General features: G+C 42.7%; 1 protein-coding gene and 1 long non-coding RNA gene across 2 annotated transcripts in view; one reads left to right on the top strand and one right to left on the bottom strand.

The window, feature by feature from the left end:
* The window catches only part of CTDP1 (CTD phosphatase subunit 1), a 110,614-nt gene extending 87,870 nt beyond the window's left edge, over window positions 1-22,744 (bottom strand). The window contains exons 1-5 of the mRNA XM_056331231.1: window positions 22,340-22,744; window positions 6,833-6,916; window positions 3,307-3,400; window positions 1,745-1,873; window positions 219-369 (exon numbers count right to left, since the gene is read on the bottom strand). Of these exons, the coding sequence (XP_056187206.1) occupies window positions 219-369; window positions 1,745-1,873; window positions 3,307-3,400; window positions 6,833-6,916; window positions 22,340-22,653 (772 nt within the window). The 5' untranslated portion in view covers window positions 22,654-22,744. The remainder of the gene's footprint in view (window positions 1-218; window positions 370-1,744; window positions 1,874-3,306; window positions 3,401-6,832; window positions 6,917-22,339) is intronic.
* A 285-nt stretch (window positions 22,745-23,029) lies between these two features.
* Window positions 23,030-26,500, top strand: part of LOC130146449 (uncharacterized) — a 38,341-nt gene continuing 34,870 nt past the window's right edge. The window contains exons 1-2 of the long non-coding RNA XR_008820913.1: window positions 23,030-24,080; window positions 24,847-24,982. This is a non-coding gene — a long non-coding RNA (uncharacterized LOC130146449). The remainder of the gene's footprint in view (window positions 24,081-24,846; window positions 24,983-26,500) is intronic.

Below are 26,500 nucleotides of genomic sequence, written 5' to 3'. Positions count from 1 at the left end.
AAAAGCATGTCTGATGGGAAAAAAAGGATTATTTCTAAAGTTACAGGCCATATAGGCACCGTCTTGTAAATGAGCCAAGAATTCTGCTTACAGGACGATTTAGGAAGTTTTTGCACAAAGCAAAGAACAAATACTTGAAAACAACCACAGAAAGAAAACTAGTTATATGAGTATGAAGGCTGATTACACAAATATTGTTAGATGTAACATATACTCACCTGCAATTGTATGTGCATAGAGTCTGCTGCCAAAAGTAAAAACATGTAATTCGTACAGCTTGGCAATTTTTTCCAGGAATTCCTTACAATGAGGACGTAAACGAGTATGCAACATAGGCTCACCTCGACCTAACTGGAAATGAAATATTCCCTAGAAGAAAAAGCATGTTTCATATTATCAAAATACTAAACAAAAATGCCAGCATTCCAGAAGTGCCCTCTTCCATCGCTTCCACTACTTTTATTTGGTCTGACTAGGCTAAAGCAAGTTTCGGCCACAGAGATTATGTGGATGAATAAAATCCAAAGCACATTTTTGCTCTTTGTCAGACAGTCCAACACTAAGTTCTTCCAATGCAGGAAGCTGCACTGTTGAAGTTTATGACCAAGGTAACTTTCATTCAAACCTTTACTTACAGCAAACCAATCTGAATAAAGCAGATTGAGAAACTTCTCAGAAAGTTCAGGATCTCACTCCTATCAGTACTACTTAGTGAACTTCACTCAGATATTAGTTTCCAAACATACTAAACTCAGAGAAAAGACTTTGCTGGATGAAAATCAATACTATTATGTCTATGGAAACATACCATCAGATAGCAAACCAGGAAGGAAATTTGCACATAAAGACTCCAGTTAAAAAAAAAAAATAAAATTCTCAGTCTTTTAAAATGTTTCTTTTCAGACCATCATTTATACAGATGAAGACATAGCCTTTCAAATACACAAGATTTTTTTAATCTTTAGGCTGAATGTTCACTCTTCCTCTTTTTCTCAATTGCAATTTACATTTACAGCTTGTTCTTTGCTAGCAGGTGTGAACACATGCTGAACCTACTGAACACATTAGAGTGGCAGAAGAAAAGAAAGAGGAACTAAACAACTGTAGTTTAGATGACACTCGTTTAAATTTGCATACCCCTGTACAAGACACTACAGATACATTCCAACATGCTTCTTGTGTTAAAGTTTCCAGACAGGAAATGTTACAAGCTAATAGTCCATACCAACTCAATAACAAGTGTTGCATGAAGAAATTAAACAGCAACACTGAAACTGTGTCACTGTCATTCTCCCTCTGCCCCAAAACAAAACTGAAGGAAAAAAAATCACTAGACATATTCATGGAATGACAGATGTAGTAAAACACGGGATTACTCAAAAAGGGAGTTCAAACAGTAATTCACTGTAACTGCCTCAGACTTGGAGGGAAAGAAGTCTCATTACTGAGTACTCTGCTTGTGAGCTGTAGAGGAAGGAAAGCAGAGATTAAAAATAGCTACCTGAAACTTGTTGCTTAAAGTGACTGGAATGGAAAAGTGCAGGAAAGCGTAACTAGAAGAAAAACATCAATTTAAACATAGAGAAAGAAGGACCATATCTCAGAAGACTTGTTTCTCATTTTGTTATTCTTCAACTACTGTTTTACCTAACCACAGAATGTTTTCTTAAAGAACCATCGTGTAACTATGGTTAGAAATATTCCTGTTGTTACTTTGGCTTGAAAGCCAACACCTAATACTTACCTTATTAGACATTTGTTGGCAGTGCTGTTCTGTAGTATGGATCAATGTCTGGTCCAGATCTACCATGAGCACCAGTTTTCGATTTCGATGAAGCCGCTGTTGATCTTCTCTTCCTAGCTGCTCAGCTTGCTGTAACAAAATATTCACAATGAAGCTTATCTTAGAAGAAATAAAGTTAGGTTTATTGCCTTTTGTCTATTGTAAACTTGAGAAGTTCTGCTACAAACTGCATAAGAAACGATGCTTCAATGTAACTGTAGTGATGGCATCTTTGTCAGCAATTCTTCTACAGAAAAAAATACTCCCAGTCTACTCCCAGATCTTTGTGATACTAACTCTTAAAAATCGATAAACTCAACACAACAACATCCACATTTAATAAATAAAAACCCACCACATTAAGGCTAAGAATCTTGAGAGGAAATAGCAGTAGCTTTGGGTACACAAAGGCTAAGTTCATCAGTAGGTATGAAAACTCTCGCTGCTGTGTTCAGCAATCTTGATTCAATTACGTACAATATGGCTGACAACACTAGGCTGAGTATAAATCTGAAGCTGCTAACGACAGAAATGATTCTCACTGTCAGTTTAAGATTAAAGAATATATGCCTTCAGACGTAAATAGATTGTGTGGTTCTATGTGGCCACTGATATCAAAGACCTTATACCCAGGAAATCTGAGTTGAAGTTTACTCTTCATGCATATTTACAAACTTCTGAAGTACCACATTAAGCTCTGCATTCAATTTAAACCCCTTCTCATAGCAAGCTGCAGTGTTACCCACAAGACAGCTAAACTTAAAAGCAAAGTTAAGTGGAACATTATGAAGAAGCAGGAGTTGAGTGCAAAGCACCCTTTGAAACACTCCTCTATGGTGGGGACACTTCTAGCCACTTATATCTTCACTTTTCTCCTCATGGTATTCTTTAAAGAATTACAAAAAAAGAGCAAGCAGTAACATAAAAAGGTAAGAAAAGATCAAGTTGGTAAGGAAAATAAATAGAATGTTTACCTTCAAAAGAAACATGCTTTTTCCTCTAAAAGAAACCGCTATATGAACAGGCATATTTTGATAACTTAGCTGAATGTAACATTTGAAAAGTAATTAAATAAATTTAATGTACAGCTAAGTTGCAAACATACTAGCTTTACTATATTTTGTGAGACCAACTTCAAGGTGAAAGGCGAAGCTAGTTTTCAAAGACATTGCAAGCTTTGAACACATTTCAGTTAGTGGAAACTGAACTTTCCACAAACTGCTCATTCTTAGAGACAAAAATCACTGAAGTAGGAAGTTTTCAGGCTGCTGTGACAGAAGCGCCATCTTTTCAGCGGACAGCTCTAAAAGAACACTATGAAAACTGGTAACAATCAATCTGCATTACAATAAACACACAAAATCCCTGGGCTACTGATATTCAACAGCAAATTTCTCTTTGAAAAGGGAAGCCAAACTTTCTGTATGAAATACACACAACATTGAAGAAGCTGCTATAACCAAGCTTCTCAACTGTGGAGCTACAGTGAAAGGTAGGAATAAAGAAAGCATGATAGTACTTACCTCAGAGCTGACTTTCAGTTCTGGGACACTGTGAACCATAGACACAGTTGCTGTGGATAATGGCATATTCTGCTTTCCATTCTTGCTTCGTATCCTAATCACACAGGGAACAGAAGCATCAAAAGAGAGAGTAACAGTTTAGTGAAAAGCTGAATGCCAGTATGTAGCATCGAACTAGTCACCACCAAAAAAAACAGGATTAAAAAGAGCTATTTTGACTAATATACTCTGTCAAATTATTGTTAATGCAAGTTACTGAATAAAATGGATAAACAGATCAAAGCAGCTCACCATAAAAACCTTGCAAGAAGCCACTGTAATTATGCTTCCATATTACTATTTCATGAAAAACGATAGTAAGATGAAACTGGCATCCATGTACTGATTTGCCTTAGAAAAGTTATAAACACAGCATAACTACCAAACCATTAAAATTTAAAAACTATTCCTTTCCTTTTTTTGCAACCACAGCATCCAATTATCTACTTTTCTCCAAGACAGACTATGAAATAAATTGAAGCGAAGGATAGGTAAAGTTACTTTTCAGGTACAGCACAGTAACTTATGTGTCACTGCTGCTTCAAGAAAAGCATCCAAAAAGTCCCCATACATGCTTTTCCCTTTGGCACAAACAGAATGAGGGACTACGTGTGTGTGCCTGTATTTATTTTATTTATGTGTACATTATACAGTCTTACTTGTATATATATCTATGTGATACAGATGCATGTATATACAGATATATATTCTGTATGTATTAATATTTATCACCCTTGTATATAAGAGTGCATGCATCTGTATACACACAAGTATGACATTCCCTAAAAACTGACAAACTAACCCCACATTAGCGTCAGTATCACTAGCTTCCAGCTTACACAGATCACTTTGTTGGGAACTGATTCCTAATTTTAAAGACATTATTTATGGTTCACCAACATTAAAAAAATACTGCCATACAAATTTTTTCCTATGTGACACATCCACATCTTTTCACTCTCCCAAGTACCTGTCCTACCAAGGACAAAATTTGGTATCAGACCTACAGCCAGGGTTAAACTTCACCCAGTTTTCACTTCACAACAAGCAAGCTCCCAAGGAAAAAAGTGGTACTGAGCTGTGTTGAGGCAGACACAATCAGAGACAGATATGCTTTTACTGTACCACAGTGTTTGGAAACGCTGACACCCAGAAACGAAAGACAGATTTCACTTGGTCCAAAGTTTACATGCACATTTTAGCATCCTACATCCTTTGCTTCAGAGTTCAGAACACCTCTTACATGTAACGCTGAACAGTATTTAAATAAGCCTTTAAAAAAGATGAACTGTTTTAAGACAACTTGTTGAATCAGCGTAAGAATTGTTGAACAGAAAGGATGCACCATGGACTTAACACCCAACAAGCTGAGGGTAAACTGGCTGTACTCACTTTTCTTTGAGCAAGAAAAGTACTGATGCTTTTGAATTGCCTTCTGATACAGGCTCGGTAGACCTAACACATTCTTCCAGATGTATAAGCCATTTTATACAAAAGGAAGTCATCTGAAGTAGAGGAGTATTAACTGAGAGAACTGAATTCACTGCATACCCTGAATTTATCTAGATTTTTAATGAAATAGCAGCAGTAAAGCAAGACTTAGATGTGACTGTATTCAACCCTCAAAATCAAGTATTCAAGGCAGGCAAAACCCTATTTGCTATTATCCTAACGTTTTGCTGGGTTTGCTGTTTTGCCAAAAACCACTTGTTTACAAAATATTAAGTCAACTTTTCATTAGAAGTTATATCCAACCATTAACTGGGCTACATATTGCAAAACATTTTAAATATTCAATGCGCTGGCTTATGGGATAATGTTCACAAAACAATTCTTAATAGCAGGTATGAATTAAAGTGAAACCAAAGTATTTCCTTTCAAATGAAGTGAGCATGCAATATTTATTTCTAAAATCCAGGCTACTATATAGTCCATTTTGGACAATAGCTGTTGAATTAGTAATATGATATACATAAGAAGCATTCTCTTTACCAACTATATTAGCAATGAGACAGAGCAAAAGAGAAAAACAATCATCTTTTCAATTTGCTTTATTTTTGGCCTAAGGCTTAAATGTCTTTAGTTCCATGGCAGACTATTTCACAAAAAAAATTGAAACCAGTTCTGAAGCCTTAAATTTAAAGCACTGGAGACAAGCTAGCTCCTGTTCAGACACAGTACAAATGAAGCAAGGTCACACGAATGAGACTGATATTACCTCACAGTTACTTACACCTATACAGATAAGACTCTCGGGTTATTAAGTCACTGTTGATGCACCTTAGAACTTTTTACCCTCAGTTACTAGTACATATAAAGCAAAGCAGGATACATTGTGATGAGAATTCGTCTGTATGTAAGCTCTTTACATTTTCTACCTAAGGTAGTAAGTTACCCTACATTTATCTCCACAGAAAGCAAGCATGCACAGTTATTAAGTCATAAATTTGTAACATGAGCTGTAACTCAAGTACCCACATGGCGTCTTATTCACCCATATCCCTTGTTATGAATCCTTGTAATGGCTAGAAGGAAATAGAATTCTAAATAATGTATCTGTGACTATTGTGACATATAAAGAGAAAGAGGGGGCGTATTTGAAAATTTCAGGGTGACAAAACAATTGCCTTGTGTAAACAGCAAACGTAAATTAAGACACTTTGCAACAGTGGCACAGATCTTGCCTATTTCCTCTTCACATGTTGGTTTTACCCACAAGGAACACAGATTCCTGCCTACAATTTTTCAGTTAAAAAACACAGGTTATTGAATGATTACACTACTAATAATGTGATCAAGAATTAATATATTCAGACCACTCAACTTTAAGCAACAATTCTGTGAGTCGTTCTCTACAGATTTTTTTTTTTGAAGCAGCAGCAAACATGAAAGAGTGCTTTGTGCTGAAATTTACCTTTTAGAGGAAACTCCCTCTCAACTTTCCTTATAGGAGCACTCTGAGTAGACCTACTTATGTTAGGCAGTACAAATAATATTCTCCCTCCCTACTAATATCTACAGCTTCGGTCACCCTTATATATACGATTCACAAATACCAAGACTCAGAATGGAGAAGCACAGATGACCTTACAGCAGCATTTCAGTACCTAAAGGGGGCTTGTAAGAAAGCTGGAGAGAGACTTTGTAAAAAGGCATGTAGTGAAAGAACACAGGGCAATGGCTTTAAACTGAAAAAAGGCAGATGTAGATTAGATACAAGGAAGAAATTCTTCACTGTGAGGGCGGTGAAGCACCGGCTGCCCGGAGCAGCTGTGGGTGCCCCATCCCTGGCAGGGCTCAGGACCAGGCTGGGTGGAGCTTTGAGCCACCTGGGCTGGTGGAGGGTGTCCCCATGGCAGGGGGTTGGGATTAGATGATCTTTAAGGTCCCTTCCAAGCCAAACCACTCTACGAAGTGGGAGAAGGCAGAGCTTGGATCCTTAATCACAAACGAAGAGAAGCTGGACAAAAATGCTGAGCATACTTACTGAGTCAGGTCCTGGCCACACTCTGCACACAAGCCTTTCATAACCACAGGATGGCTGCATCCTTCCAGCCTCACCAGGACACCCCTGAAAAAGATGTAGGCGTTCAGTTTACTGCAGGCTGATTTCAGACACTTAGATTAATGACCGCAGATAGGAAGAGTTCAAAGAATCCTTTCTGGTTATGATTTCAGTGTCAGCCCCCTAAGATATATGTTTTTAACCCAAAATGGGGAAAAAGACTCCAAGTTTTTAAATTATTCAATTTCACGCCTTTAGAAGTCACCAAAGCATGTATTCATGTCAGTTTCTAACCTTAGTTTAGCAAAGGCCTTTAGCATATTAACAAAACAAGTGGTGTTTGTCCAGAAACAGTTTATATTCAATTAGATATGATTCTCCATTAATATGATACTGAGCTACATAGTAATGACATTCAAATATGGAAACTTTAGAAGGAGAGAATCATTTTGATTAGAAAAGACTTTTAAGATCATCAAACCCACCTGCAAACCTAACACTGCCCAGGCCACCACTAAACCCTGTCCCCAAGCACCACATCCACACGTCTCTGAAACGCCCCCAGTGCGGGTGCCCCCTCCCCGGGCAGCCTGTGCCGGTGCCTGACCACCCTTCCAGGGAAGAAATGTCCCCTCACCCCCACCCTAACCCTGCCCTGGCGCAGCTCGAGGCCGTTCCCTCTGCTCCTGTCGCTCCTTCCCTGGGAGCAGAGACCGACCCCCTGCCCACAGCCCCCTGTCAGGCAGCTGTAGGGAGCCATCAGGGCCCCCCCGAGCCCCCTCCTCTCCAGGCTGCCTCCCCCCTCAGCCTGTGCCCCAGCCCCTGCCCCAGCCCCTGCCCGGCTCTGGACACTCTCCAGCCCCTCAGCGTCCCTCTGGCAGCGAGGGGCCCAGAGCTGAGCCCAGGGCTCCAGGGGCGGCCCTGACAGGGCCCGGCGTGGGGGGATGAATTCCATGATGGTTCCGTTATTATTTATTATTATTTTTTTTGTGTCATGATAGAAACATACATTGCTTCAGTCTTCTCACAAAAATATATTAAATTTTGACCTTAAGCCTTGGATTGCCACAATTTGCAATAAAGACATGCAAAAGGCTAAAACACACCAGAAAGTGGAGCTTGAAATGCAGAGAAGTGTGACCTTTAATATTCCAAACCGCTTAGAAGACAAAATATGTTTTTCAGTTGAATGATCCAAGTGAAGTACTCCTTTAATTAAAATTCAGTTCTCGAAATTCAGGGTCTTGAAAAATCTCATAATTTGTTTTCTCTCAATTACTTCAACATTCACCATAAAAAAAAAGGGGGGGGGAGAATTCTCTTAATACAGTTGAAAGAGCTGATCTTTCAGACTAAGCTTTTTTTTTTTTTAAACTCTAATAAATAGATATAGTTTAGCTACCACAAAATTTCCCCAACTCTGTGACTATGACCTGCAGCATCTCTCTAGTATCGCAGAAAAATAAAAAAAGTCAAGCAGCTAAAAAAACAAAATCCAAGCTCTTTCATGAGTTGGTTGTAGTGTTTTCTCTTTAGGTTCAAGTCTGCATTGCAGTAAGCAGACAGCACCAGGAAGAAAACTGCTTTGCATGCTTACATCTCTCATTCATACTGTTGACTATTAAGCATTTGGGAATTCCAAAAGGAAACCCACTTTCCAAATTACATCTGCAACTGCTCACTTCCAGTGTGTCAGCCATTTCTCAATGATCAGAAAACCAATGATTGCTAACAAAACTGCAGTTAATGCCTGTGCTGAGGGTAAGACAAGCTATTTTTGTGGCCCGTCGCTACTGGCAATCCACTGTTTGATTATTTAGCTGTCCTCTCATCCCCCTGTGTTTGCGTTACTTCATTTGAGCTTCCCTTTGACAGTATGTCTGTCTTGCTGTCTTTTACCTTGGTTCACAGCTAAACTCCTTCTTTTCATGCTACTAACTCACACTAACGACCATGTCAGGACTGCTCATATTCAACCCGTGTTCAGTGTAGGAACCTGAAACTACACAAAACACCTAAGAGGCCACCCCCAACCCTGCCGTGAAACAAGCTACAGCAGTGTGCGTAAGAGTTTACAATGACTGAAGTTTTACCCCAGTTTAATTGGTTTTCAGCAGTTCAGGAGCAAACTTGCATCTTTTGATGCCAGCTTAGAAGCCAAAATATCTTCAGGCATTCTCTGCTTTGCATCCAAGGTAACGTCACATTCCAGGAATGAGACCGGAGGAGCTGGTATACTCCTGGGCTGAAGTATGATTCAAATTCAGGCATACAAGCATTTCCATTCACATACAGGTACACATCAACTAATCCTTTTGATTTTAACAGAGCAGAAATTCTTTCAAGAAAATTATGAGTACTAAATTATTTATCAATACTGTTCCTAAACAGCACCACTACGCCTTATCACATACCAAACAGCACCACTAAGTATCAGTTCTGCCCCTGCACACTTAAATATGACCACAACACTTAATTTTACGATGCTTGCTGGAGATAAGTACATGATACCAAGCCCTCTGCCACACCATTCCCTGTTATGACATTTAACACAAAGAGCAGAGGAAGAACTCCAGCACACTGGCAAACTTCTGAACACCATATTACCAAGCTGGTCAAGTTTCAAGTACAGCTGTCAGGATTTTAAGCAGACTTCTCCCAGAGGAAAAACCCCAAAACCCCCACATACTACTTAATGCTGCAGAAAGAAGGCCTGAACTCATACTAAGGTTTAAGCAAACTTAGGTATTTTATTCACTTAAAATTTTTGCACATATGCTTTAATTGCTAAAAAGGACTATACTATGGAAGAACAAACATGGAACTCAAGCTAGATTACCTTTTTGAGTTTCAGAACTGGAAACACTCCTTTTACTGCTGGAAGTGAGGGACTTTCAAGATATAGTGGCCAAGATCCAAGACAATTATCAGATAAGAGCAAGCTGAATCAAAGTGTGCATGTCTATTTTTAAATGGCTACACATACCAAATAGGGGTTCTGGTTTCTGCTTGTTCTCTTCTCTGGGTCATGAGTAAAACCCACTTGAACAGAGCCACTCCCTACTCCATTTCTGGAGAGAAGAAACAGATTTCCCCCCACCCAAATCTTAAGAATTACAATATATTCTACTGCTGGCAGCATTAACAGCATCCTCCTCTTTCTCCCAAAACTTCTCCAGGACCCACTTGGTGATAAGCAGAGCTCATCAGCTACTTAAAACAATAACATTCCAAGGAAAACTGCCACAAAACATGCAAAATGTTTTTTTCAGTTTTACAGTCACAACTATGCAAGTGAGTCAGGAACTAAGGATGAGCTGCTGGGCTGTGAAAGGCACACATTTTTTGGGAGGAGGCTGTGAAGGGTGTAGATCATTCCAATATGCACCCTGAGAGCCAAAGGGCTGCAACAGGACAGCGAACTGCTCACACAGTTTCTTTTAAGTATCAAAATACAATGGGATTTAAGTGAAATTTGAACAAGTAAATAAAGAAACCCACTCCAGGATCTTACTCACATTCTTTCCAGATGTGCTTTTAATAAGAAACAGAGATACTAGGTGTGCCATTATAGCAAAATTTTGTTTTTGTTGCAATAGTCATGGATAGGGACATTAACTAACAGCCTCAGGATGCTGATGACCATAAGCCTATCACTGTTCTCCCAGTGCTTCCATACTTACATATTTTGACTGTTTCTAAACCAAAGTCTTTTAGCAATATCTGCTTTCAATCAGCAGCATGGGAAAGGAAAAAAAAAAAAAAAAAAAAAAAGGAAAGCTTTCATGAAACCCAACACAAGCATTTTGCTTTAATTAACAGAGGAAGTCAATGCCTTTGCCAATTCTAATGCCTGGTCATTAGTGCTGACTCCAAATGTAAGAATTTTGTATCAAGCACAACCATGGCTGTGGTTCCCAGTAGGTTAACTACAGCAGGAAAGCCAGCATGTAAAGCTCTTACAGCTACGCTACAGTTTGCAACTCCTCAGTTGTAGCAACCTGTTAACTGGTTCACTTCAGTGAACCCATCACAAACAAAAGAGCAATCCCCTAAAGTTTTTATTATTTTTTAAATCTGGGGTTTTTTCAGCATGATCTAACACTTTCAGCAGCAAAGAATGATGGTAGCAAGTGCAAGAGTTATAGAAGGACAGGAGCAAGAACTTCTTGAGCTGACTTATGGAGGAGAACACCTACCTGCAGCTGGGGGATCAGCCAGCTGCAGCACACGAATACAATGGCCATCAGATCACTTCACTGAAGAAAACTACAGAGCTGTACCTTAAAGGTACCCAGTTATTTCTGTTATTCAGAACTAGTCTAACTAGCACGCTAGCTGTGGCCTTCTGATATAGCTTGGCTCCACTTCCAGAAGCAACTGCTCCAGTAGCTTGCTGCCAAAGACGGGCAATGGCTTACCTTCTTTTTCCCCCACCCTGTCTCCTCTGAAAGCCCACCCTTTCCTTTGGCACTTCCAGAAAGGACTATTTCAGTCTCCCAAGGTAGAAGGACTAACCAGGCTTTTTGCTCGATTTAAAGTCTCAGAGCAGCTGATAGAGGAGTCCAGCAAGGATGACTGATGCGAAAAGATCAGTGGTGCAAACGTTTTTACAAACAGTGCCAAGACTGGGGAAGGGCAGAGGCACTTTCAACAACTCCCATTTTCTCCCCACACTAACGAGGCCACTTTGCCAGCATTTATTTCACTGATCTGTTCAAGACTAGCTTGAACATCTCTGTGCCATGGAGATGTAAGTTTTATTTATTAACAAAGTCTTTCAAGAAACCATGCACTGGCATAGAAAATATAGCAGTTTTTCAAAGGTGAGAATGGGAAAACAGACAAAATTTGTAAGACAAAGCTACTGCCCTGCACTTGCTTGTATCTCACAAGTATCTCTCAAAAGCCAAGAGACTGCTGGGTGTCCTCAGATTAGTTTGGGATAAACAAAGATGTCAAATACCACAAAGTCACATACCCCAAGCTGTCATCCTTAAAGCCACTGTTCTCAATCTGATGCCATATGCCCTTGCAATTAGCATTAAAAGATGTAAACCCATACAAATGCAGCAAAATGCAATTCTGGTGTACAGGTGAACAAAAGCCCCCAGGCAGCTTTTGCAGCATGCTTGAGGGGGTGTAAATGGCAAATTGTCAAGGGGCAAAAATACCAACTAAACACATCTCAGATCAATGATTACTAATACCAATTATTACTGAATCAACCAACTGATCTAGAACAAATAAGAGTACACAATCTTTTAGCTGTCGTAAGACTAGAACGGCAGACAGATGAAGTATGATTCAACCTAAAGCCTGCTTCTACAGTTTAATTTACATAAATTTGTGAAACAGTGGTATTTTTGTTAGCTTATACCAGAACATTTTGTGGTATGTGGCTGCAGCATTTAGAACCACCACAAAGAGCCTTCAAGTGCAATTTACACCAAACTACAGCCTCTGTTACATAGGATTCCAGTTCTGTAGCAAGGATTTTTCAAAGCCTTAATTGCCTTGAAGTCACCATGTAACAGTTTAGATATTTAACCCATTGTATTGATTTATTGAATTAACCCTCATCAATATCTGTAAAGAAGCAAAGAGAGTCCTTGAACATTTGATTAAAAATACCAAGAATGACAAGTACATGTGGCCCTTGCTGCTATGGGCAACACACGGCCTGCAGTCTCCTCCAGATGTTGCAAGAGACTTGTCTCATCAGTTCTCTACAGAATTCATTTGATTTACACTCCAGAACAAGCAAGCAGAGAAGGCTGTATTTGAAAAATGCATAAGCCCCAAAGGCCTCACCCAACCAAGGAGCCATTTTGATAAACCCCCCCAAAACAAACAAAAAACTCCCCAAACCCATGCCCTATCCTAGCATGATGCAAACATCAGGATAAAGACACCTTTCTAATTACAGTAACTATATAATAACAGCTGCTGCAAGTGAAAGCTTAGGTTCACACTTCAAGGCATCATCTCAGCTCTCCAAAGCTAATGGGGAAATCATGGGCCTCAAGATTTTTTATGTGGTTTTTTTTTTCTTTTTCTATTAAGCACAAACTATTCACCATTATGAGTTAAGGTGTGTGTGAACTTTAAAACATCTTAGAACAGAAAAGCTGAAAAGTCATTTTCTTCTACTTTTCAGACAAGGCATCTGTTCAGGTTTAGATGTAGGTCATGAATGCCATGAGAAACTCAGGCCCAGAGTTTCTGGATTTTATTTATAACCCAAAAGATGCCTTAAGCATGAAGTCTATTTCCATGATTTGCAAGCCTTAAGGAAGTATTTCCGTTTATCTCTGGAGAAGAGTTGTCATTACAAGGAAGGAGGTAACCCTCTCTAACCTTCCATGCACACATCTATGGGCAGAGCTTCTTACATGTTTCAAAAAGCCATGTCAGAAGTTAACAACGTACAATAACAAGGTTCAAATGCAGCAAATTAGTTTGCCCTGCCCCTTACATAAAGTCTAGTGAATCTTTCAAAGATGAATTAAAAATGTTCAAGATTAAAAAAACCCAACAAACTAACTAAGATCTTATTTGGGAGAACTCAAACCTATTTTTTTTTAAAGGTAGGAATATAGTTCTCCATACTTGTACATAAAAAAACCCTCAAAACAATGAAGTTCATACAGAATGAATTCAAGAGTACAGAGTTAAGAGTTCATGTCTTTCTAACTTGTTTCTTCAGTATTAAGCAGTACTTTTAACAGTAAAGAGAAGAAAATAGGCTGTCACATCCCAATAATCCACTGAAGCAGCAAACTGTTCCGCAGTCCGTGCCCCCATAGTTATTGTCGACTAGTGACATTACTATTTTATGCATTTGCATTTCCACTGCCACCTCTCTCTGATTGCAAAGTTAGCAGTCACACAGCACTTCCCAAATACTTGCAGCACAACTCTGGTTGAGAGCTGAGGAACTGCATCCAACAGCACAGGGCCGCAGAGACTGGAAAATTACTTCTGTGTTTACACACAGATTACATATTCTTAACTGAAGAGACAACTACCAGTTGAAGCAGTAACAGTAAAATCAAAGTAAACTCGCATCCTTTGACTCCCTGACTACACTTAACATAAGTACTTTACACCAAAGGTAGAAACGTTATTGGAAAAGCCCCATGGGACTTCAAACTGCTGACAGCATCTAAGAGGTATTTGCAATTTCTACACATAAACATCATAGCAATAGTCTTAATTAATGTCAGTTACAGCTGGAAACATAACACATATCATAGCCAGCCTCCTTCTACCACATAACACATCTTAGAAAAGTAAGAATTATGCAGGGTATAAAAGATGTTCTGAAATAGTTAAAACATAGTAGCTTTAAGAACACATCCAAATCTAAAACCAATGAACTGTGACTGTAGTTTTAATATGAATATCCAGGATTTTCACTGTTAGACTAAAGAAGGGATTTCATCTTTTATGATTTCCCCTCTCAGCATTTCATAAATCCACTGCCATCAGCACCTGCTTGTATAAGAATCACAGAGCAAAAGCAATAAATGCTAAGTTTTTTGGGTTTGTTTTTGTTTTGTTTGTTTGTTTGTTTGTGGGGTTTTTTGGGTTTTTTTTGTTTGTTTTTTTAACAAAAGGGAAACTACTTCACTCACAGGAAAAGCTGGCAAGGGAAGAATGAGGCATGGTACAGCTCCTAAGAAAACCTACCTGCAGCTTTCAAAGGAAACATTTCTACAAAGTTTCCATTATCCCAGTATCCATTTTCTAAACCACTGAAGTGCAGCTTTTTAGCACACACACTTCAAGACAAGCTCACTGGTTCAGCAACATCCGACAGCAGGATCAAAAATCAGAGTCATCCAAGTGGCATATATAGATATATATACACATCTATATTATGAACACTGCCCACTTCACTGGCATTTGTGACTGTACATTCTTCTAACTGACAGAAGAGTAATTAACCTAGAACTGCAGTCTTCTCAAGCCACACTTCAACTTTCACATCAGTTAAGGAACAGTATACACAGCTAAACTGCCTCAAGACCAGGTGACAGCAGTCCTGGACTAATCCCACCTCTGACTCCTTTCTGTTCCGTTTAGGTGTATACCTTCTCAGATCCCTCACCTCTCCAGGGAAAGGCAAATAACTTCCCCTTATCTCAGACCAACTTACCACTGCACTCCCACCCCCAGCCAAGATCACCTGTGATTACCTGAACAGATCTGGTTTGCCTTCTGCACCTGCAGGCACACTTCTAGAGCAGCAGCTACAGATGAACGCCAACACGGCCTGGACACCAAAGCAGAGAAAGATGACCGAGGAAGAGACAGTCTGACACACACACAGCCTGCAGCAAAGCTATATATACGTGGGTTTTGCTGCTTCATAACAAATCTGGGAGAGCCTTGTGATGTACGGGCATTACACTTTCTCCAAACATTTTATCACCGTCTTCTTAGAACAAGACAGTTAAGCAATCATGGTCCCTCTGTCTATTACTTCCAAACAACAAATAAAATGTGAAGCAGCTTACTGTAGGATGCAGAATCCTCAAATCTAACAGCTTCCTCCTCTCCTTTTCCTTTATTGATACTGTGACAAACTTACTGTGACACTACCCTCTGCATACGTTTTCCTCTGGGACTTGCTGTTAAGCCAAATGAACACAGTTATATAGGAAAATTTAATAACTCTTAACATCCTTAAAAGCAATTATGAACAACACTGCACAAGTTATGCAGCAGCATTTAGATCAAGGAGCAGCAGCTCCACATTTGGCAAGAGCCACGTGACATTGCACGCCTGTCAGGACATCCAGCAGCATCACACGAGCCCAGAATCCCAACACACACTCTGAAACTAGAGTGCAACAGTTTAGAAGGCCACTCAGCACATAAAGGGGAGGTATTATAAGTAGCTGCGAAGTTACTTGGAAAGTTAGTTAAGTTCCCTTCTAACAACTCAACAGAGCGATGCCTTCCTCAGTTAGAACTGCCCATTCAACCTCTCCCCTGTGAATGGGGATTCACACAGTTCACCCAGCCTGCACCGAGACCTTTTGCCTTACACCCCAGCTGAATACTGCCAAATTTCGGATGCAATTTTTAAACTAGGAAGAACTACAATGCACACAAATCAGCATTATTCAGTTCTACTCTAAATGTCTAAATCACTGCCTATCCATACACTATGTCCTATATTTTTCTCAAAAAAAATTGTAGGAAAGTGTTGGGGTTTTTTTTAAGATTATTAGTGAAATAGTGGCCTGGCAATATCCCATTATCCCATCCTCTCTTTAGAAAAGGGCATACTACAAAAAAATTGATGTGTTGATAAGAAGTAATCTACATGGTATACTGCCACCTTTTCCATAGGAACACACAACAGAAAGAAGTCCTTCTGGATCTAGATGGTTCTCTGAATGATACCTTGTATAAATCATCCAGCATCAGCCCGGTCACCCTAAATCTAAATCCTTCAGTCCCATCAGAAAAAACTTTGCTCTTTGTTTTGGAAACAGGTTTTGTATTTGCTTCCCCCAGCGCCTCTGCGCCACGCCACACCCACCCACCCCACACACCCCCCTTCCTTTTTTTCAACAGAACCAGCACTTCAGAAAACATCAGAAAAGATACAGTGAGCTCTCAGAAATGACATGTGTTTGTCACTCTGGCTAATTCCTTTTCATCAACAGGCTAGTCTGAGGCCAATTGAAAGAGTTTTTACTGACTGGAAACAATGATTCACCCTTCCAGACAAGCAGCACCTCTTCATTAGAAGTACGGATATAGATGCTGAAGGAAAACATGCAGTTGTTGAGCACTGTTGTGACATTCTACAAAACACAGTGAGAAATTCTCACCCCAGTTTCACAGTACACATTACATATGGCAGCTCTTTCTTGTCCACAACAAAGGAGGGGGAACCTTTCCATCGTCCAAAGTCTTTTGAAGATGGTAAGTCTCTCCTTTTAGCAACAGTATCTATCCTCCTCCTATAGCCCCAGGGTGAGATTTCCTATTGCGTAGGTCTGGGTTCAGCAAAACAAAACCTAGACAAAATGTATAGTCAAAATCCTTGAACCATAAACAGTAATGCAATACTACCTGCCTTCCAGGAAGTCATTTTATGCTCCCCTGTATACTTTAAAAGGCAACTGCTGCACATTCAACTATTCACATGCGCTAGAAGACCTTAGATTAATTACTTTTGCCTATACAAAACAGATATTTGTAAGAATATTTTCTAAGTGACAACTTGCAATGAATTGTCCATTATAATTCTTAAAAAGAGATCCCAAAATATTCATCACCATTACCCCATATTCATTCGTATTCAGTGAGTTCAAATGTTCAGTCATCAGATTACCTAAGGGGAGTCTTCCACTGGGTAAGACTGACTTTGAAAATCCAAACAGCTCGGACCCCTACCAGGGCCAGCCCTTAAGTTAACACCAAACATGCAGTCAGCAAACCAGACAGTTCCACACAGGGATGCAAGCTGTACTACTAAGATTTCTCAAAGGAAAACACAGTCTTAGGTCAAGATAGAAACTCCTAAGACAATTCAAAGCAAGTGTCTTATCTGTCTCTTCCTTCTTCAAACCCTTCAAATCCCTTCCAGTTCTAGGGCTAGGTATTGCGCAGCACAAAATTTAAAGGTCTCATTACAGTCCTCCAGTCAGAATTTCTGCCCATACATCTTCTCTTCAGAAGACTATCTGTTTTACAATTAAGGAAAACCACGTGGCAGTTTCAGAGAAGAAATAACATGCACACTTGCCTTTGAAAAAGACTGTGGTTTTCTAAACAACTCTAGTATTGACACAAAGCTCAAAAATACGGTAAAGAAACTAGACAGCAATGAAATAATCCATTACAATGTGGGTAAAAGTCTATTTCCAGCACAGACATCTACAAACATACACATTTCTAAAGAGAGCTATAACCAGCTTGTAGTTCGACAATGGGATGTGTAAAAGTCCTGTGAGCTATCTCACTCTGTCTGCTGGCCTGTGGGATTCTGCATATCCCCACATACAGTGACAAAGTTCTTGAGCTCAAGTAAGATAAGCAACTTACAGTAAGAACTCAGAGCAGAATATCCCCTGGTTTAGGAGAAACCTTACTAAAGGTTATCATACAAAATGCCAATATGGGACATATACAACTTCAATAATGTTATTTTCCAGTGTCGACATGTCATTTATCCCCCTAATGACTCTACTGGCATTCACAGAACCACTTTGATCTGACCTAAAAATACAGACTACTGCTGAAAGGATAAACCACCCTCCCTTTCCCTACACTACAGTGCTGTTGCAGCAACTGAGCAGTATAGACCGTTTCACAGGAGGTTGGGTAGGAAGGATGGAAAGGAACAAAACAAACCAAAAAATAAGACTAAGCCATCTTTAGCTACATGATTTCCAAATCCCATCCCTGCAAGCTGGAGGCATACAGAGGCGTGAGCATCCCTTCCAGCCAGCTCTCTTACTAGCCTGAAGCAGCTGCAAAACCATGGCCTAAGGAAGCTGCACCAGGCACTGCAGACACAAGGCTGCTACAACCACCCCACTGGTAACTTCTGAGCCTGATGCCTCCTTCCAACCAAACCTGACTGAGCAGCTTGGTTCTTTTAGATAAGGAAGTTCCTACAAGTTTTGTGAAAATTGATGGTCACATAAAGAAAAGAGATTTTATACTCTAACATTCAGCATTATTTGCTCTAGCATAAGCTTCCCAATTTGTTAATTGCCAGAGAACTAGGAAGATGAGAAAAAGAAGGTAATGAAGGATGGAAACGCCTCATTTAGAATTTGGATCTTTTTCAGTATCAAGTTCAAGCAAACACAAGACAGATGTATTAAAAAGACAGCTTCCTTAGTATCACAGTGTATGAGGGACAGGGGGGGGGTGTTGGGGGGGGAAGATACCCAGGAGACACGTTGGAAAGCCACGTACCAAAACACATATAATAAAAATATTGAATGAATCCAAGGGTAAAAAGGAGTTGGGTGAGAGACATAGTAAGCTAGGATTTTAAGCATTTTTCAACAATCCTCAGTGTTTGGCAAGGACCTTTTTTTGTAGACTCTAATAAGCTCACTGACTATTTGACAAGATAGACACATATGTTTTCGTAATAACTGAAACAGCAAGTTATTTTTCCTGTAGTTTATTACAGGTGTCATCACTTCAAAATAAACTAATTCATCAGCATTTTATTCCCCTTGAAGACTGTAAGATGAAAAGTATTGGGGTCCAGGGTTAAGCATCCACACCTTAGCTGGTAAACTAGGCCCTGAGGCTCTGTGACATTAGATACCCCAAGGGAGATCTATTTTTTAAATATATAAACAAGTTTTTGATAGAAAAATCAAAATCTACAGTTTTAGAGAACAAATTCCCACCTCTTTCTTGTATTTTCTCTTTTTGGAGAAGATAGCAAGTTTTGCTTCACTAGAATCTAGATAGGTTTGAACAAGATTTTTATTACAACACTCACATACTTTATGTTCTGTAGAAGAATGCAAGTTTTAGCTATTAAAGCTATTAGTAAGACATAAAGATATCCAGTTGAAACATACAGGTAATAACTATTTTATTTTGTTCACTTCAGTAGTCTTCCAAAAGACTTTAGTAGTAGTCTAATCCATCAATAGGGCCTGAGAGGGGACAATCATTTCACAGTAGAAATGCTTATGTAAATACTTGCATCAGATAAAACACTGACCCAACCCAGAATCCTGACATACCTGTAGCAGCTTTGGAATGATTAACCTTGATGGGTAACTGGCATTAATAATACACAGAGCAGTGCAGGTTTTGACATTTTATTTGTTGCTCCTGCACCCACAGAAATTATGCTTCATCAACATCCAAGATCTTTCATTAACTGCTCACTGTCATCCCTGCTCTTTGCAGTCCTAACAGGTCAAACATCTTCCTCTCTCAAGTCCTAGTTTGACATCTGATGCAAGCCTACCTCTGCTAGCACAAGCAAAAGCCACCTCCTGCCTGCCTCGGGCTGTCAGGCCCACCCATACCATCCTCTCCCCTGGGGACAGCTTACACCACTGCCAATGCCAGAAAGTGGGCAAATCAAACTACAAGAAAACTAAGTGCTATATATATGGAAAATTACTTTCATGCACTGAATGATTTAATAATCATAATATAAAAGCAAAATAACCAAAAGTTAGACATGTATCGTCTTAAGAGGGAGAGCCTTGCCCTAAAGGATGTAATTATTTTCAGAAACAATGATGACCCAAATGACATGGTAAACAACTTAGCTAGTCACATTATTTACCCTCAGATAAAAAGGTTTAATCAACTTATGTTCTCATGTTCTAATAAAAAGGAAAAATATTTGGAATGGAAACAGTATTTCTAAAGTGTTTAAGTACCTGACAAACATTTGCACATATATTTGGTTTATAGATAATTCGGAGCTAAACTGACCAAACCCATCTTTTTTGAGGGCAGCAAATGGCATCTACCACCTTGGATAGTTTGAATTTAAAAAAAAAAAAAAAAAAAAAAGTATTACCTTCTGGATATACTGAATAAATTTCAGCTATGTTATCTCCCTTAATCACACTTTTATTTTAATACTCCACAACCTCAATCTATGTTTAAATATTGCTGATAGGTAGTAAAATGTTATTATTTCCATTCCACAAAATGGGAAGCTGTAGGCAACAGATTAAATGCTCACCAGAAAAACCTACGTTTAAGTGACCAAAGAAATGCAGTTATCTCCAACTGCTGACCAGCTCTACTGCCCTTAGGTCATGCTTCTTCTACCTCTTTGCTTGAATTTTTCTTTCATATCCACCCAGTAAATACCAGTACAGCATGCACCAGAGAACACACACTGAAAAGTCAAAATTCCAGAAATGTAATGTGTAGCAATGGTCAAATATTGAGAACCAACTTTTAGTAGTACAAGACAAAAATGTTTTAGAAGCCAAGAACAACACTAATACAGAACAGTATTGATTTTCTAATTGTCTCAAAACAAGGACTTAACAAGGACTTGCTAATTATAATAAAGTTAATCAAGACTAGACAAATCCAGTAAAAGCATTCTATAAAGACTGTTGCATTTGAGTCCTAAAGCTTACGTAGAGAAAACCTAAACCTAAAATGCCGCTACATCAGACCCAGCATATTTTAAAGTTGTTTAAATTCACCAGTTAAAAACTTTTTTTTGTTTTGGTTTTCCTGCCAAGTGTTAGGCAGTGGAAAGACAACATAGAGTTATCTCCCCTTCTACTCAGTCCTATCAAGATGAATTTCATATGCGTATGGAGTTTTAAGATTTTTAGTCTAACCTAGCATTTATGGCACCTTTGCTCTAAGTCAGATATTAAAAGATTGCTCGTGCTACAGAACGCTGATGTGGCATAAAAGGAAAGCCACAGTCTTATCTTAGAAAGAATAGCGCTCTCTGTAGCAAGAAAAACACAGCTCTTATCTCCTCTGCAACACCTTATATTAGTGACTGGTAAAACCAGAATCAGATAGCTTTTTTTCCTGAATATTTGAGAGCACCTCCACACACAGATGTTTTGCATGTACTGGTGATTTTCAATCAAGAAAGTTTAGGCCTGGCTGCACCCACCCAAAAATCAAGAGAACTGCAATAAAAGAAAATAACTTGCTGTCATAAAACAGAGGAAGCAGAGCGTTTCAGGGGTTTCCTGTTGAGGAAAAAAAACTGCTTGAAGTACAGGGTAGCAAGCAATTAACCCAAGGTAACCTAAAAATCTGAGAGGCCCCATCTAACTATTAGCCAATTAACAATTTAAGAGTCGACCAACGCACAGTCTTATCAAGACAAAGCCACTGTTAAAACTATTCTCATTGAACGCCTTGCTCTTCTGAATGTTCACACTGCGCCATGCCGTTTAGATTTGTCAAGCCTTAGACGCTAAAACAGCCACAGGCACGTAGACTGGCAACGATCCCTTTGCCATCCGAGTTTTGCACCAGCCTAACAGCGAACCGCGAAACTAAACCGAAAGGACTGCCGAGCGTGTCGGCGGTGGGCACGCAGCCCGCGGGGGCAGGGCTGTGGGCGCAGCACGGGCTCGGGAACTGGGCTGGGGCTGGGGCATCATGTCCTCAGGTCCCCGCACCCTTCCTCCACCTCCTGCCCCCCGCGCTGCCCCGCGCGGAGCCTGGGGAAGGCCCTTCCCTGGCGGCACGGCACGGCTGCCCGGCCCCTCGGCCCTCAAGGGGACGCGGGGCTTACGGACGGGACAAGGCGGCCGCTGCCCGCCTGCCCGCCGCCCGCGGCTAGGGGAGCGCAGCGCGGCCGGCCCGGCACCGGCGGGAGGGACCGGCAGCGCCTGTGGCACCGGCGGCGCGGCCCGGCGGTCACCGGCTCCCCGCGGCCAGCCCGGGCCCTGCTCTGCTGCAGGGAAAGAGCGCGAACCCTCCCCGCCCCCCCGCGCGCCGGGTCCCCCGCGCCGACCCCGCACTCACCCGGGCGCGATGACCTGCCCGGGCCGCGCACACAGCTCCCGCACCACGCCGGGCCGCTCCGCCTTCAGCTTGCGCTCGGGGCCGGCCCGCGGCGGGCGGGCGCTGGCGGCGCTGGGCGGCGGGGCGGCGGGGCGCGGGGCGGGCGGCAGCGGGGCACACAGCGCCAGCACCGACCCGATCTGCACCGCCGCTCCCACCGACACCTTCCACTCCAGCAGCCGTAGCGGCCGCGGGCCCGGCGCTCGGATCTCCGTGACCAGCCCCGCCGGGCCCTCCGCGCCGGACCCGCCGCCACGCTCCGCCGGGCCCTCCATCGACCCGGACCCGGGGACGGGTCGCTATAGCAACGCCCGCTGGCCCGGCAGGGGGCCGCAGCCTGGCGCTGCCGCCGGGGGGGGGGGGGGGTGTCGGGGGTGCCCCAATAGTCACCGGCGGCACCCACAGGCGGCGAGGTCACGGCCTGTCTGCGCAGGCGCCGGGTGCTGAACTTCCGGCCGGCCTTAAAGGCACAGGCGCGCTCGGCGGAGCGGGGGCGGAGACCGGAGGGGGAGATTGTCCCGCCGTTCCGCCGCGGGGGGTGGGGTGGGTGTGTGTAGGGGGCGGGGCGGGGCGGGGCGGGGCGGGGCGGGGCGGGGTGGGGTGGGGTGGGGTGGTGGTAGTGGTGGGTCTATTGAGCGACCCTGCCGACTGCAGACACGCTTCCGCACCCACGCGCGAACTACGGCTCCCGGCAGGCAGCGCGGCCGCCGGGCCCCGCGCACCTCAGGCGGCGGGACGCGCGGGGCATGCTGGGTGCTGCAGTCCCCCTGCGCGGGGAGCATGGCGGCGCGGCCCTGCCCGAGCGGCTCGCTGGGGGCCCCGCGCTGCGCTCCGCGGCTTCCCCAGGCGGGAGACGGAGGGCCGTTTACTGCCCCCGGGCGGAGGCAGCGGCCTCGGGCCTGCGGCCAGGTCCGGTGCCGGTGAGCCCTCACGGGGGCGGCCCCGCTGCTCCCTGCCCGCAGGGAGCAGCCGGATTGTGCGTGCACCTCCCCCGCGGGAGCCCGTGAGCTGCTTCTCGCCCGCCGCAGCCCTCTTCAGGCACATGACGGGAGGCTCCGTGCCATGTGCCAGGCCCTGTGCAGCGTGCTGAGGAGCGACGGCCACTACAAGCATCCCCGGGAATGCTCAACTACTTAAGCATCCCTAGTACTTGTGTAGCAAGTACCACAGATGTTCGTGCCTTGGTGGCACTCCCAGGGTCAGTGTGACTGGACCCAAGGGCTCAGAGCAGCAGGCACATGGGGCTTCACAACAGCTCCTTCCCAGAGAGTGTTTGCCTTGCTAGCAGCCAGGATTTTGACAGGGAGAAGCCTGACAGCCCACAGTCTGCAGGGAGTCTATAAACAGCAGGTTCTCCCGAGGTTTTTCCTCCTAGCATGTCAGTAGAGATACCTTAACACAAGAACAGCGTGGGCTGGTTGGGAATTTGGCCTGTAAGACAGTGCTGTGAACTTCATGATGGGATTGGGTTGGGAGGCAGCCACTATCGGCGACAACCAGGGATAGGGAAATTCTTGAGTTGCCATGCATCTTTTACCAGGTTTTTTAACAGGCATAGTGACACACTGCATGTTCTCATAAGTTTTCTAGATCCCTTTCTCATACGATGAACTGAAGGAAGCCACTTTTTGGGAAGCCTCAAGGTTACATAGTAAAGGAGGCTGTTAACTGCCCTCCACTCATTTCCTGCAGAAGTTGAAAGGTATGTTATGAGTAAGACTAAGGAACTGCAAGAGGAATAGTTCAGTTTCATGGTGAAGGCATTTAGGCACTGCTTAGGAGAATGGTATTTACTTTCTTTCTGCTCCAGTGCTCTTGTGCAAGGCAAGTGTCTTCAGCCACAGTTTTAAGAAAGTGTGTGTGGGGGTACTCTGACCTGGAGTGTGTGTGGGGAAGGTAATGCTGCCTTGCCCTTATTGGAAGGATTCACTTGTAAGACATTTTGTTGTTTTAGCAGTTAACGGGGCTTGAAGAGTGGGGAATCTGTAGAAGGCCATACACTGAACAGTAGATTTAAAACTGAATACTGAATGTTAGCTACGTGAGCCCCAGCTGTTCTTCATATTTTGACTAGAAGCCTTAGTTCTCATGTTCCCTAGTTTCCCAATAACATTCTTTTAATGTTGCTGTGTGCATGCGGTAAAGCTACATCATAAAAAGTGAGTCGTTACCTTTTATAGTGTTCCTTCCTTTACAAGGCTGCACCATTCTCAGCAGTGAGACTGACAGTGCATCTCTGCTACATATGTTGCTCTGTTTGTTCTTTCTTGATCTGAAATAAAAATAATCAGCATCAAAGAAACCTGTCCATGTCCTTTTGCACGTGAAAACTGAAGTTTGCACCACCAGTGACTGCTGATGAGGCAGCTCCAGGGAGCTCCACCAGGAAGTGCTGACTTCCAGCATTTCTCTTCAACTCTCATCTGGCCAGTACTTTTAGCTCACACCCAGGCTTCTTTCTTTTGCAGGGTGGATTGATAATGTTCTGTTCAGGGACAGCAGGCTGAGGCCTCCCTCAGGACTGCAAAGGGAAAGAGATAGCCTCAAAGACCACGAGAATTCATCAGGAATTGGCCCCAGGACTGACCCCCGGCCAAACCGCTGGTGAGTGGGTAATGACTGGCAGGACACTGTAGTGTAACATGAAGCACCAGGAACTGACTTTATATTCATGCAGTATCTTGCACTCCCCCTCCCTCCCCCACCCCAATTTCTGCCATAGAGAATAACTTCTTTAAGGAAACCAGAAGACTTCAGGTTTTCTCCAGATTCCCTGAGTGTAATCTTGCCCTTTGTTTCAAGAGTAACTCAGTTAAACAAACTGTATTTGTTGGTACTGAACATCTCCTTACTGTATGTGGAGGTGATAGTCTTGGCAGCAGAGCTGAATCATGTCAAATCACTTATCGGCTGTATGGTACCCTCAGGTTCCCAATCCCGCAGGGAGCACAGCAGACCCTGGCCACAGTGTCTCCACTCTGCTCCATCCTCCACTGCTCCTCTAGGACAGCAGGTTGTGTTGCCTAGGGAGCCATGGTAGAGTAGGTTCCCTGCATACCGACCGTCCAAATGTGGCGATTGTATATTTCCCTAGAAGGCTGTTATAATACTACAACTTCTATTCCCCCCTCCAAGCAATTTTCCCATACCCTTTAATAATGTTTGTGGCCCTTTGCTGCACTTGCTCCAGTATGTCTGTGCCTCTCTTGTGCTGGGCTCAGCAGACCCCACGTGGCGTCACTGGTGCCCAGTACAGGGGAAGGAGCACCTCCCTCAGCCCTGCTGGCCTTGCTTTTCCTCCCGCAGCATGGAATGCAGCTGCCGCCTTTATGCAAGGCTTAGGTTGGCGAGTTCATGGTGAGCCTGGTGTCTATCAGGGTCCCCAGAGCCTTCACTGCAGAGCTGCTTTCCACACACTTGGCCTGGGGCCTGGGGTGGTTCCTCGCCAGGGGCAGGACTTGGCAATTCCTTTTCTTCAGCGTCATGAGGTTCCTCTGCCCGTTTCTCCAGGCTGCCAAGTCCCTTTGGATGGTAGCACAGCCATTTATCCTGTCACCCACTCCTCCCTGCAAACTTGCTGAATGTGACTCTGCCCCATCGTCAAGGTCATTAATGAAGATATTGAACAGTATTGGCCCCAGGACTGCCCCCCGGCCAAACCGCTGGTGAGTGGGTAATGACTGGCAGGACACTGTAGCGTAACATGAAGCACCAGGAACTGACTTGATATTCATGCAGTATCTTGCACTCCCCCTCCCTCCCCCACCCTGATTTCTGCCATAGGGAATAACTTCTTTAAGGAAACCAGAAGACTTCAGATTTTCTCCAGATTCCCTGAGTGTAATCTTGCCCTTTGTTTCAAGAGTAACTCAGTTAAACAAACTGTATTTGTTGGTACTGAACATCTCCTTACTGTATGTGGAGGTGATAGTCTTGGCAGCAGAGCTGAGTCATGTCAAAAAATGATGTGGCTTTGTTTGCCCTACAGATATCTCAGACTGATGGTTACTCCGTTTCCCTTTTGCCTGCTAATCCCTCTCACCCAAAGGTGTACATTTAAGGTCATGCAGCCTTCTGAACACTTTCTTCTTCTGAAAGCTGAAGGCTGAACACAGCCTTCTG

The sequence above is a fragment of the Falco biarmicus genome, chromosome 3 (assembly GCF_023638135.1).
Source record: "Falco biarmicus isolate bFalBia1 chromosome 3, bFalBia1.pri, whole genome shotgun sequence".
Lineage (NCBI taxonomy): Eukaryota > Metazoa > Chordata > Aves > Falconiformes > Falconidae > Falco > Falco biarmicus.
Note: the sequence above shows the minus strand (reverse complement) of the source record. Positions and strands in the feature narration are given on the sequence as shown.